This window comes from Odontesthes bonariensis, chromosome 21, assembly GCF_027942865.1.
Source record: "Odontesthes bonariensis isolate fOdoBon6 chromosome 21, fOdoBon6.hap1, whole genome shotgun sequence".
Classification (NCBI taxonomy): Eukaryota; Metazoa; Chordata; class Actinopteri; order Atheriniformes; family Atherinopsidae; genus Odontesthes; species Odontesthes bonariensis.
Window position 1 is genome coordinate 21,526,055 of NC_134526.1, and position 14,677 is coordinate 21,540,731.

Consider the following 14,677-nt stretch of genomic DNA (forward strand, 5'->3'; position numbering starts at 1 on the left):
AGCCGCTTCTCACCGCCTCTAAAGCTGCTCGCAATCCACTGTACAAGCTGCTGCTCTGACTGGCTGCACACTTACTTTTAATAACTGTATCTTGCACCATTTACTACCCCCTGCACATTACAGTGTTAACAAGTACGGACACAAATTAGATGCAGTGGTTGCGACTGAGCCATTGCACAAATGTAATGAGGAAACTTAATCTACAGAACATCAGTTATTCGCGAGGAAATGCTTCTGCAGTGTTCATAGAGGCGGTGAAAGCAAGTGAGGTTCAACATCCATCAATGTAAAGAGGAAAAAAAAAACATGCTAGTTGGGTTAACTGGTGAATAAAGCTTGTGCTTTGGTGTATTATTTGGTAGAATTAGAAAATATCTCGCAAGAAAAGTGTCCAACATCCAACAGAAAAATGCAAATGAAACATCGAACTCAGATTTTTCTTTTTTTACTAGCTTTAGCATATTTTTTTTGGAACAAATGCACAGTGTGCCTGGCCGGTTAGTTCAGGAAAAGTCGGGTACTCTAAACAAACCTCATTCACGTTTTCCAATCATTGCCTGAAGTTCAGCTGCTTCGTCATATAGAACAATAAAATATGTAAGAATAGTTTATTCCGCTGCACCTCCATACATCCTAAATGAGCTGAAGACCAGGGAAGGTGGCAGCATTTCTGGTTTCCGTTTCTTTTTTTCTTTGTATGGCAGGGTTTTCACCTGGATTTGTGGCTTCAGCAGCAGTGATTTTCACTGAGTCATTTCCGAGTGTTTCTGAGTGTTTCTGAGCTCACGCAGTGTTCTCCATCACAAAATGTGCCCACTCGGTAGTACCGGTTTTCCCTTTTTGTCACTGATGACAGAGATTTCTCTAGATTCTCAGAATGTTGTCGTACTAGTATGTACTGCTGGATGTTCCCTTGTTACCCAATCATGTTACTGACTTCTTGTCGATACACCTAACTAGTTGTATATTTTTTACTTTTCCAGTTTTTTGTTGCCACTGTCAATAGAGTCGATGGGATCAAATTCAAAATTTGGATCTCAACATCAGCTCTGGATATATCACCACAAAATAACAATTTTCTGCCCATGCAGTTAACCTGATTTATAAAAGCACATTGATGCAGTGGCACTGCATGAAAGTTCACTGGATGGATCTGCAATCTTTGGAATTATGAGTGTTTTGACGTCTACAACAAAATTAAGTGGGTTTTTTTTTGTTTGTTTCTCCTCTGCATAAAGGAAAATAATATTTTTCTTCTTCTGAAATGATAAATGATTCCCGTTTAGGTTAATGGTTTGGCATTTCGGGAAATGCCACGCATGTTCTTGCTGAGAGTCAGGGAAGAAGATCAATTCCGCTCTGGTATCTGTGAATTAAACATGAGGCTGGAGGAAGCAGGGGGCTTGGTTTGCATAAACACTGAAAACAATGGGAAGCAGCTCCTCGTAAGCTAATGAAACCCTCCTAGTTGCACGGATGCAGCCTATCAATTGACACATTACATCTTTCTGTTCTCAGATCACATGCGAGTGTAACTGTCTTTCCATTGACAGTGAAAGCCACACAAGGCCGTCCGGTGACATCAGTAGAAACAACTTTACTGCGTGCCTACGAGATAATATGGTGTGGAAATGAGATATTATTGCATGGCTTCGGGTTGGTCGTGAAAGCGAAACAACGTAATTAACTCAAGGTCAAGAGTTAGTGTTGTGTGGGAGCATGATAACTAAACTTTGGCCAGAACTCTGTTATGACCACGACATACAGTATCTGATTTTAGGCTCCTCAAAATACAGAGTGAGCTTTGTACCATCAGGTTTTTTATAATGCATAAAGCAATGATGCATTTGACTTCACATAATTTAATTTGAATCTTGGATTTAATGATATACTGTGATCTCTTGTGTTTCAACTTGGTGTCATGATTGGTAAAAGAGAATTAATTCTGCTCTTTAAAATGTGCTCTTTCACTGAAAATAAATCAAATTTATACAAACTTCCTTATAGTAATCCTGTGGTACATGGTTGTTGCACATTTTGGGAAGCAGCCTACAATAGAGCAGATTCTGTATACCTGGGCCTCACGTCACCTACCACGATTCAGTTCCCAAAAATCCCACAAAACACGAAGCTGTTGCCACAACTTGATTATTTCATTCCCACACATTACCAATGATGATGATGCAATGATGTATATCTAATATATCTAATTGCCACACCTTAGTATCCAGTGGCAACACAAAAGAATATTTCTGGTTTTACTTTGGGATCCATCAAAACACAGACCTTGACTAAGTTGTTTCTTTATGTTGTTTGACCCCTCAAAGTCAGAAAAGCACCTGACCACATTATAAAAACTGACCGGTTTGTGTCACACCCTTGTCTTAGTTTTTGGCAGCCACGTAATAAAATGTTATCTACCGACGTAAACTGGTTCTCCATATAAAATCAGCCATTATCTGGTAACTTTCAAATTGATGGGCTGCCCAGCTTTCAGCCTGAGACGCAGTGCCTGAACTGGATGTAACAGTTTGGCAGAGACGGCAAACTGAACTGAGGGCAGCTGATGTTTTTATTTACTGTTCTACAAGCTGGCGTGCCTGCGAATGGTACCGCCACCTCTCGACTTTGACAAAAGAGCTTACAAACGGCCTAATCAATGGCTACAAAGCTTTTTTACTGAAACAATGGAAGAGCTGAATTGGTAAGATGTAAGAGTGAAAGTCAATTTAAGAAAATTAACAAATGTGTAATACAAAGCAGAGTTCTATATGTATAGATATATAACTGTTTGTTTCAGTGTTTATTTCAGTATTGACACTTGAACAGAGCAAATATCCTACACCCCTTTTTCTTAACTGTATATTAACATTGTAATGCAGCTGTATTTTATGCAAATTTATTATAAAGCAATTCAGACCCCTCTGTAATAGTAAGTTCCAGCACATAAGCTGTATAAAGTTTGTACTGGAGTGGATGTAATAGCCAGCGTACACAGTGAGCCGCAGCACTGCTGGAGTGTGTGTGATAATTAATTCCAAATGTTGCGGCCCCCAAATTAAAGCCAGTGGCTTCAGCACAAAGCAGCCTGAGCTTATCAGCCCAAAACAGGTCAACGTACGATACCGCCTTTCATTCACCCTCCTCTCCTCCTCACCTCCCCTTTCCTCAGTGCCTCCCACTCTCCCCGCATCCTCAGCTGACGTCGGCTCGTCTCCCGCTAATCCTCTCCTTTCTGAAAAGAGATGGGTCGACAGAGAGAGAGGAAGGGAGGCGGAGGGGAGAGAGGTAGGGAGGGAAAAAGAGGAGAGGAGAGGGTGAGGAGGAGAAAGAAGGGAGGTGTAAAGAGGCAAAGACCGGGAGTCATGTTTCTCCATTAAAGCAACCGGCTCTGGAACACAGTGATGAGAAAACTAATTGTGTGTCTTTGCCCTAATGCATTTATTCATTCTGAGCTCTCAATCTGTGCATCTACACCAAGGGCCACTGATATTTATCTCACCGCCTGTCATATACTGCGTCTTTTTTTTCCTCAATGTCTCTGTGCCTCGCAGCACTGACTACAACTGAAGCGTGCCGAGATAGGACACGTTATGATCTGGCTTACATGGCTGGCAGCTGTATGTTTGTGTTTTTTTGTATGTGCATGCTTTATGAATAACTGAGCTGATCATGGGTCCCTTTGCAGGCTTTTGGAAACGTCAACACAAACATATATGCGTCAGTGTGCGGATTTGAGTTTCCAGTCGGGTGTGCGTGTAAATATTATGGTCCGAGGTCGGAGAGATGTGAAATAGCCAGCTCGATTGGGCTGAACACTCAGTGTAACCTCCTCCTGTGAAGAAAAAAAAGTACGCCCTCTTTCTTTCATCTTAAGGTTTCAAATATCAGGACGTGGTTTTTCAAATAAATCATCTGGTCCTTAGATGGTCTAAAAATCTGGTAAATATAACCTCAGATTAATGACACAGCATGTCATTTAGTTAACAAACACTAAGCTAACGTGCAGAAGCAGTGCGTGATAAATGCTGCATGTTTACATAGCTGGACACATAAAAATCAGCCTGGCATGTGCAGATGTTTCTCCGCGAGCATGTTTGATTTCATTGGCTGTTTAGTTTGGAGAATAAATGCTTTGAGGTTGGGAAGTTTTGATTGAAAGTTTCTCAAGAGAAGGGCTGTCTCGCATAACATTAGTTTGAGTTGATGTTTGCGTGCACGTAATATTGAGTTTGAATAAAAAAGACCCAACCCTCAGAGTTCTCAAAATGCCAGATATTTCTATTGTGTACTCAGATTTTTTATTTTTTTTTCACACTGCTTTCACTCTTACTTCTCAGAAGCTAGCTGTGGGCTCGTGGAAGGTATCCAATCCTACTGTTTTGTGAAAGTGCACAGCTGGCAAGATGGCAGAGAGCACAGCTTTCATGAGGTGGAAGGATTCTTATAACTCCAGTTCTTTATCTGTCAGCTTTGCTCTTAAACAGAAGCATGTTCACACTAAGCTCAGCTCCACAACACTGGTGGTGAGGCCTAGGGGGGAGGAGATATAGGTCCTGAAGCTCTGAAACGGCAACAGCCAGCTTTTTGTTTTCAAGTCACTTTCAAAAGTAACATAACTCCACAGTGCACCTTTACTGTTAGAAGCCAATGCAACTCACTTTAGTAAAAAAGGTTGAAAGTGCCGCACTTAACTGCTCCATCTGTCCCTCTTCCATCTTTATTACGAGGGCTTCTTAAACTAAGGACTTGAGAAAGACAGCAGTTGTTTATGAGGAAACACTTGTTTCCTGTTTGCCTCCTGTTTGCCTCCTGTAGGGGCGATACCGTACAGCTTGCTGCTTTGACTCGTATGAAGGGAGTAAACAAATAACCTATGTGACCATTTCAGTTGAAGGACTTGTTGTAAAAACTCAACCAAAGTTAGATTTATGTTTTTTTTTACACCTCAATAAGTGGCAGCAACAGAATAAGTGGAAAATGTTTCTTTGGTCAGTCTTAAATCAAATAAAAAAAACATATTAGACAATGGACCTTTTCCACCTTTCGACTGTAATGCCCCTTTACGTTGCATTTTCCCAGTTTGCGCCTTTAACAGTGGTCCAACAGTGGTAGAATTTTAAGGTCCAACTACTAACTTCTGAGGTACATCATTGGCTCTTGCAGTTTTGGATGAATTTCTGTGGATTTTGTAATGACGTTTCACTGCACGGCAGTGTGTCAGCGATAGGTTGAAAGGGTTCTCTAAAACCAAATCTAAAGTTTCTAAAATCCCTTCTTGTATTTTATATGGAATGTTATGTAAGTTATACCACTTCCGCATGAGTGTTGCTGTGGCCGGGAGTGCAGGCTCCTGAGAGGAGGCACTCCTGCGGATATCATGGCCAGGGATGTGAGGTGGATCTGGGCCAGCTGTATTCCAGTGGATGAAGAAAGCTCCTCTTAGGCCCTGGGGAAGTTGGCAGATTAAGGTAGGAGATGCAATATTGCCTTGCTGTTCAAAGCTCTCCTGTCCCTCTCTGTCCTCCTCGTTGTGCAGACTCTTGGCTTTTATGGATGTGGATGTTTTTGGTAAACTGCTGGTATCCCTTCATGTCTTTTAACACTAAATACTTGTGGATGTGAACATTGCCCCCTGTTAGATTTTCTCTGTGACCGCTGCTTTCTTTGTGATGTGAAGATTTATGTGGCCAGCTTTTATTCTATTTCATCCTCTCCCTCTTTTGTGCCATCTTTATTGACTTTCTAATGCTTTTTGGATATTATGTTGTAACCAGTAAGGATCTTCCATCGCCTCCTGGCAATACACTCAAACCCAATCCATCTTTTTTCCATGTAAATCAAAATGGCTCTTAAAAAATCTGTAATAAAATTGTACAGCTGGTTTTATAAAGGGTAGCAGTGCAGGGCTGACATTAGCCACATTGCTTCTTTCTTAGCTGATGTTTTCTATCTCATCAGTCTTCAGGTACCTTTTGGGAATGATCATACAAGCTCGACACACCTTTCCTTTGGAAGTTTCCCCCATTTTTTTTAAGGCCAAACATTTCCTGATGCCACTCCTATGTTGTTGTTTTTCTGTGTGTGTGTGTGGGAGGGGGGGTTATGGCTACTGTACACTTTGGACACAGGTGGACTCAAGTCAATTTATATTGAGATCTCAAAGACCACAGATTACAAAGTACAGAGTACAAACAAAAATGCCTTTTATTTTATTAAAGTTTTCTTTTTTTTTCTTTGTTATTGTGGTGTATTGTATGTTGTTTTTTTTGTTTTTTTTAATAGGAATTGAGTCCACTTCAAAAAAATTTAAATCATAACAAAATATGGTAAAATATCCATCAGCACTTTGAGAATCTCCCTATAGAGTAACCAGCGAGCATCTGTAATATATGGTACAATGAATGAATGAACAAGAGAGTGATTTAGATATCTCTGAATAGCAGATGAAAGGCGGAGATGAGTGTTTTATTGCTCTACAGTAAATCACATCTTTGTTATCACAACCACTGCTGCGTCTGCAAAGCGTCTCTACGGTGGCACTTTGCCTGCAGACAAGCAGCCTACAAACAAGGATGTCCAGTTCTGCTTTATTAACTCAAAATGTGTCCATGTTACAGGCTTTTATTGGGTTTTGGGTGTTTGTATTTGTGCCTTAGAGCATTGTCAAAGTGAACAAAATTTTATGTGGACACGCTATTGTTCTAATTTCACTGCGTTCTCATCACAGTTGGAGCAGCCTTATCATTGCCGAGATGACGCTGTGCTGCGTCATCTCGGCTGTCTCTCACTTCGTGGTACAAACAGGAACAAGTGCTCATCAGCTCTGTTCACTTAAACTGTGTTAAAGTTACACATTTCTGCAAGATTTTAGGTGTGAGACAGCAGTGTGAAAATACGCGACTTAAGGTTTCACTGCTCTGATTTAACTGCTGTCTCATGGAGTTCCTAAAATGGACGTCTGAGTTTGAATGTTGTGTTCACAAACAACTATTCCTATGGTACAACTTAAAATGAACAAATTCTGAGACAGAAGTAAAACCGGAAATACTAAACCAATCGAAAATGTTTAGCCCTGCAACCCCCGCCCCAAATTTTCAGGGTGGTCTTAGAAGTACTACCTCCCTATCAGGGACATTTCTAGACCCCATTTCTTGCAGTCAAAATGGATAGAGTTGAGTAAAGGCCATTCTGAAAGACTTTGATTTCTAGAAAAAATTTCCAGCAGTAGAAAATGCAGCTTTAGCCTGATATCCTGGCTCTGAAACTTTCTGCTTCTCTCCACCCCTTCTCTTTGGAGAGCGTTTGGATGGGAATTCCACCATTCTTTTTGTGTATGAGTTTGAGCTTTAGTTCCCTGAATGCATAAACAGAAGCAGGTGGGGCTTCAATAATCGATAGTTGGGACAATATGGCACTGTTAGTGAATGTGTACGTGTGTGCGATTTTAAAAAGCAACATCTCACTTTTAAGGCGTCTAAGATGTTGTGCCCTTCCCCCATTCCCTAATGTACTGCTCCATCTTGAGCAGCCTGTTCACTCCTTTCTATCCTCTATACACAACCTGAGCCAAGCTGTATAATGACAATTTCCTGCCACAGAGGAACGCCTTTACTACACACACAGGCATCCCTCACCTCCCACGCTAAGTCGGTTTCCTTTACTCCAGTCTCTTAAGTTTATCTCCCTCCTCTTCCTGATTAACTGTATGTTGCTCTGCGCCTTTCTCTCATGCCTCTGTCTCTTTATTGACTCCTACTTTCCCTTTACTGTATAACATATTGATGATTTTTTTTCACAATTTGTCATGTTCATGACCTTTCAGTTTCTTACTTTAATTTTGTTTTTAGTTTACTTTTCACCCAATGTTTAAAAGATTTCTGCATCACTAGTTCTTGATTAGGTTCAGGTGCCCTAAAGTAGCTATTTAAGGGTTCAGAGAGGATGATGTTTGACTTAGAATACATCACTTCACAACATTAATCTGTTTTGGAGAATGGTGAGGAAATACATGATTTTACTAAATTCATCTGGTGCATTGAAAAACTAGAGAGGATTCTCTGTGTTGATTTGTGATGCAAATGGATCCTGGACAAAAAGAAGATGCTGTGTTTGTTCATTTTACTTTCTGTGCAAACCCAAATACCAAGAGGAGAGAAGAAGACAAGCAAAGCCATAGTGATTTATTTTTAAGTCTTGATACTCCCACAAAAGAGTGTTCTCCTAAAGAATTGCTCCAAATCTTATCCTGTCCAAGCTGCTGCTTTTCTTTTCAGGTGGTAGTATGCCCACTGTGCTCGTGGTTGAGCAGTACAAAACAGACCGTTTTTGTGGTTTAAAGATAAAGTAAAACATGACTTTGGCTGCTGAGACCTATCTGAGAAGATTGGATTTTGAGGCGATGAGTAAAGAGAAATAACAGAAGAAACTCCTGAAAAAGGGACATCTGCTCACTTAATATGCTGAGGGTCTGTTCTGTGCTATTGGCCGCATGTAGCATTCTGCATCGTCAAATAATACATTTTGATACTGTGTGAGAAATACTTGTATAAGGTGTTTGACAGCGCTGCTTTATTTTCTTCCCCACAATTCCTTCTGCTCTCCTCCAATAATTTCTTATCTCCCACCCCCTTCCCATCATTCCTTCCCCCTTCATAATATCTAAACTCCCCATACAGAAAAACCGCCGGGACACCTGTAACTTTGACAAGGAGTTCACTAAAATGGCAGTGGACTTGACACCGACAGACAAGCTGGTCATCATGAACTTGGACCAAGACGAGTTCCTCGGCTTCTCCTTCACCAACTCTGAATACGTGGCTCCTTAAATATAACACACCGATGGACTGGAGAGATGGACCGATTTGAATAGAAGCTTTCTGAACTGACATAGAGACTAATAGAGAACTAAAATTACAGCTATGTTGTGTGTGTTCAGTGAATGTTTGCATTCCTTTTAGACCACGTTTTAGCTTGTTTAATACTTAAGCCAACACAAGGTACGGTAAAAAAAACTGCAAACCAAATCATTTCAAGTTTTCAGTCAGAAACTTTCAGGGTGTGTGAGCTTACCTTCTGTGTGCAGGGCAAAGGCAATGATGTGATAGATTATTTGAAAAAAACAAAACTGACCAGTCACAATTTCATGCATTGTTTGTTACAACAATTAAATTTGGTTTGCTTCTATGTTTCAAATCCTACAACTGGTCTCTTAAGCATTTTTAGTATTCTTAAGCACAGTGTTATGATATTTTCTCTTGTGTTATTCCACATAAATAATGGATAAAACAACAGTCTCTGCCACTGGGACTGTGATTTTCCTGGTACTCAGTCGTCCCCTGACCATTTGTAGCCAAATGGGACTAAGAGCTTCGAAGCACAATGTCTGAGATTATTAAGTGTTTTTACGATACAACTGGTATGTCACTGTTGCTGTGTAAAGTTTTATATATTTTAATGTCTTTGTAAAACAAAAAAATGTATAGGAGTAAAAATGTACAACTACCTGAAGATACCTGCATCCACATCTGCATTAAGTAGTGTGAAGGCCTTAGGACACCTGGATGCTCATCACAAACAGCAAAGACTTATGTGTCTGTATTATTAGTATGCGTTTCAACGAGCCTGTATGCTGTCAAGAGTTGCACTGTGGAATCGATGACTTGGACTGAGCATCTCACACTGACCATAACAGAAATATATGTCTAATGAGCAAACTTTCACTGCCTTACAAAGATTTATATCCGCCTCTCTCCTTGTCCCCCCCCCCCCCTGAATTTGGCTCTTGTCTTTGTCTTTTTCCCTAACCTTGTCCCAAAGTTATACCTCTCTTCATTTGCTCTTTAACTTTTTTTGTTTTCTGCTCTAATCTGTACTCCCAACAAGGCCTCAGTGGTAGCCTAGTGTGACGTGGTGTCACAGGGTTGACAATGCAGCAGTCAGCAGAGGAGCTGGCGTACATGCAGCACACTCACACACAGGCACACACAGGCAACGATGCTCTGCTTTGACAACCCCTAAATGGGTCAATTGGACAAACCACAATAAGACACTTTATTTTTCATCTCTTTCCATCTGTCCATTCAAGGATGTGTACATCGGAGCTGTGTTTGTGTCCATACATATGTGCGTGTGCTGCCAATTGTTCTGATTAAACTGTATGCAAGGGCATACCAGTGTGTGTGGGTGTGCCTGCGTACGTGCATGTGTGTGTAAGTATATGAAGCTCAACTGAATAAAGCCAATTATTTCAAATTCAGCTGAAATTCAAGAAATCTGACTTCTAGCTTCAAACCACATTGCATTGACCATAACATCAGTGTACTTGCACACACACACTTGAACACACAGAGCCATACAGACTGATCCATGACTGAAGGTTGGAATTATTAGATGAAGCGTAACATGGCGGACAATGACTGTGAAATGTTCGCTCCTGGAGGCACACAAGACATATACTGTAGGTCGATTGCACAGGCTTAGACACCCCCCCCCCTTTAAATCAGCACTAACAGTACCCTCATGTATACCTTACAGAGAGCACATGTCTGTACTGTACATATATGTATATATACAAAACCCTTCCTAAGTCTTTCGCCTTTGGGAAATTTTACTCTGCAGTTGTTTGGCTTAGATGTTGTACGATGGAAAATATGAAGAGTCAAAGTTGAGTATTGGTCTTTCTCAAGCATACAGCTGTATGATGCTCTGGTTAACGGTGTAGATATTGCCTGATATTAATCTTCTCCTGCTGAGAACTGCAGACCCTGGAGCACTCAGCAGCACTCTGCAGCTGCCTATCTGTTTGTATGACTGAGTTAATGAATGAGTGTGTCGATTAGCACGCCTGCAACTAGAATATGTTAAGTACTGGATGATTGATTAAAGTGTACTTTTTTTCTTTAACTCTAATATGAGATGTATCTTCTTTGACAAAGATGGCCATGTGTCACCTGACTCCACAGAAATGATTTAAGAAAGATAACATGAAGTGACAACCGATGCACATCAACAGTAACACGTCATCATCAGCCAGTACATGGTTCTGTTTCGTGTCAAAAATCACACTTCAGGATTATAAGGAATTATACTATGCATGCATGTGATAATCTCGTTTTCGCATATCTTGTTCCATGTTATATGGATTTATTCTATATTGAGTGTTGGACTAGTGTACAATAATTACTTTATTAGATATTAATAGACATGATTTACGTTGCATAGTTATGATATACTACTTAGTTACTAAATATAATGAAAGGACCATGTTCTGCTTTATTTGTACATATATGAATTCCTTTCGAGCGCATAGGAGTAAGAGTCTTCCATCTCCATGGTTGTGTATATTTACAGAGAAACTGATGTGTTTAGTGATAATAAATTATATGTATGAGTGCAATAGGAAACAATCAGAATACCTATTTTAATGCTCTACCACTCAACTTCTGCAGCTGGATGGTGTTGGTCTAAAAGTCTTCTCCATCCTCTATCTTCTCCCCTCTCTTTCTTTTTAACCTTTTTCTTTGATCACGCCTTTCAATCTGTCTTTTTTTGTTGTTCTGACCTTTCTCTCTCCTCCTCTTTTCCATCACCCTCCCAGCTTCCTCATTGTCTTTCCTAATTTTCTTTTCTTTTGACCTTTATTCCTCTCAATAGGCTTTTTTTTTTCTTGGTTCATGCTTTTTTCACTGATTCCTCCTCTTCTCTTCTCTTGGTTTTGATTTGACCCATATTGTTACCCTTTGCATTTCTATGTTTTCCCTCTCCATCTGTGGCCTTGCCAAAGCTACCTGATGCTAAATTTGACATTATCACTAATTTGATGGCTGCCTTTTCATTTTTCCTCTGCTTTGATTTGAGTTGAGCTTACATGTTAAACAATATTTGATGGTGTTAGATTAAATTTCAGTTTTCAGAGAACTGTAAAAACATTGCAAGAGAAGAGTAAGAATGTGTATTGTGAGATAGTTAAGTATAAGAAAATCTGTACTGTGTAGTTTTTGACTGTAAAATAATAAATAATGTTTGAAAAAAAAAATCAGCTTCCTATTTTCATCCTAAAATTTTCTTTTCAGGTGGCTCATTTTAATTATTGTTCTACAAGGAAAGAAAGCCTCTAATAACAAGCTTCTGTAATGGATAAATACTAGCTTGTTGTAAATAACAGCCAGTTAGAAAAAGAATGAATGTTGTCACAAAATCATTGATTAACAGTATGCTACTGCTGTAGTAGTATGCTACCACACTATGCTCCATTTGAGACTGTCACAAGCTAATGCTAGCGTTTTCAGCTAGCTTGTTTTAGCTGTTACAAACCCTGCAGAAAGTTAACATGAATACTCATTAAAGGTTGGTGTCGCTGAAAGAATTTGTTTATAAGGCACAGATCTTTGCAAGAGCTTACTGGACAAAAACAAGTTTGGGCATTTAATGTAGTATTTACGCAACCTACACATTCCTTACAAACTGTCATGTGGCAGAGACACTGGACTTCTGCCACGAAATATTAATATAGGCTACTTGTGGTTTCCAGAAATGTGGCTAAATACCTTTTGGGACACTGGGCAAGCATTTTCTGAATCACTATGATTATATAAGCAATCTAGGTTTCTAAAGCAAAGTGATACATACGGTTTGTACTGCAATGACTGCACAAATGTGTTGGGTGGCATTAGATGGTTTATTAAAGCTCAACAGGTTTGCATGTGTTCCTGTGACTAAGAATCTGTGTGACTCACTAAGATTATCACCAGGAAAAGAAAAAATTTTGACAGCCAGTACATCTGAAACTTGGAACACAACCATGATCCAATGATGATGATGTGACAGTTTTTAAAGGATATGCCTGTATTTTTCTTCATTCCCGATGCTGTCAGGTTATCTTTGATCACAAGGATAAAACAAGGAAAAAACAGGATATGGAGAACACCTATAGGAACACGGCGGGTTGCCACTGGACTGCTGTACCTACTTGGTAGTCTTGGCAAAATCCCAAAGCCTGACAGTTTAATTGACATTTGTTACACGTGAAAGTATACACAGAATTGTAAGAACGCATTATTTTCTAACCGAGAAAATGACATTTTCAAAATAAAGCCAATGCGCATATTTACATTACGTGCAGGCATGTACTGCAAATATATATGCACATGCAACTTAAGAGCATCAATCCTGTCCATGTTTCTGTGCTTAATTAACTAAGAAAATAAGCCAGCTGCTATTGCTTGTTTGAAAAAGGATGATGAGAAGATGGAGGCTGAAGTAAACGACAGCAGGGCGCTGCAGCACACTGGACAGAGAGATGGAAAAGCAAAAGAATCTCTCATATAGTTCATTCATTGCATCTTAAAAATGCTCAAGAGAACAGCATGACAGAAGAGCTTATTGGATTTATTTCACACTATCTCCCATTCTTGCCCTCTCCGTTATTATCTCTCCCCCTCTCATGCAGCCCCACAGACGTTTCCATTAGGCAAACATATTAGACACACTTTCACACCATCGAACATGTGACTTCACCTCTCCGTTGATCAGGCACTCTCACTGCTTTTCATCCAATTACACACAAAAAAATGTGTTTCACGCATCAGAGGTCATTACTCAGATTTGCATTCACCTCTTGAAGACCTGAACATAATCATACAAGTCTAATTCATCCTCTAACCTTGATCGAGATCTTCATATTAAAATGTCCTGGTTGGTGTTATGAAGGCAGGTACCTACAATGGGACTATGAAAACACATTTATGTTCACTCATTTTCAATAGAATAGTAGAAATTGAATAATTAAAATCTGATCACAAATAGAGAAATGTCTCCAAGCATGTCAGGGATCTCCAACATGTCCATGTATCAAATTCAATCATTTGTATAAAACAACCACAGGAAACGATTGCATGAAACAGATGTTCGAGAACAGCATTTGATAACTCTTCATTGCGTTCAGTTAATAAAAGTTAAGGTGGAAAGTGTTAGAAATCAAAACTATGTGTTTTGGGATAGAAAAAGATTGTGGGCCAAAATACATTTGTTTTGCAACGCCGCCATCACCTCTTTGATGCCATTTCTGCAATTCACATGCATTTACTCTCATGAACACTACAGGTCACATATTCTTCAAAAAAATGTTCCTATAGTCGTTTTGATCTGCACGAACAAACGCCCCCATGGGGTATATTTGGAATGCCAGTAATATTTCTTATTACTGCACCACGAATAAGATCCAAGTCTGCTGAGGAACAAAATGCCTGCCAACTTTTATATGATTTATAATTGTTCCATGTTACAAGCAAACTGAAAATCACGTGTGATGTTTTCAGTTGTCCTTTTATTTTGTTACTGTCACATGACGCTGATTCTGCCCTACACAGCACATCAGCTTGGGGATACCTTGCCAATTCTAGTTGTTGTGCTTGATTTTCTATTTTTATGTCAATTGATTATTTTTGTTGTAATATAAAACCAATATGTTTTGAAGAATTTGTTAAATAGAATAGATTTAAAGAAAAAAGGTAAAGTGTCATTTCACAATCCCTTTTCCTTTGAATTTCGAATTTCCAAAACATAAGGAAAAACAGACCAACACACGCCCATCTTTGTAGACCATTTCCTTGGGCTCTGTCTGCAGACACTTCATAAATCACAGCTTTGACATATTAGCCTCGTGCCAGAATCACGC

At 39.6% G+C, this 14,677-nt stretch overlaps 1 protein-coding gene across 1 annotated transcript in view; it reads left to right on the plus strand.

Annotated features, from left to right (window-relative positions):
• LOC142372005 (protein kinase C beta type-like) overlaps positions 1 to 11,999 on the plus strand; it is a 96,073-nt gene extending 84,074 nt beyond the window's left edge. Inside the window, exon 18 of the mRNA XM_075454732.1 lies at positions 8,679 to 11,999. Coding sequence (XP_075310847.1) covers positions 8,679 to 8,828 — 150 coding nt within the window. The 3' untranslated portion in view covers positions 8,829 to 11,999. The remainder of the gene's footprint in view (positions 1 to 8,678) is intronic.
• The last annotated feature ends 2,678 nt before the right edge of the window (positions 12,000 to 14,677 follow it).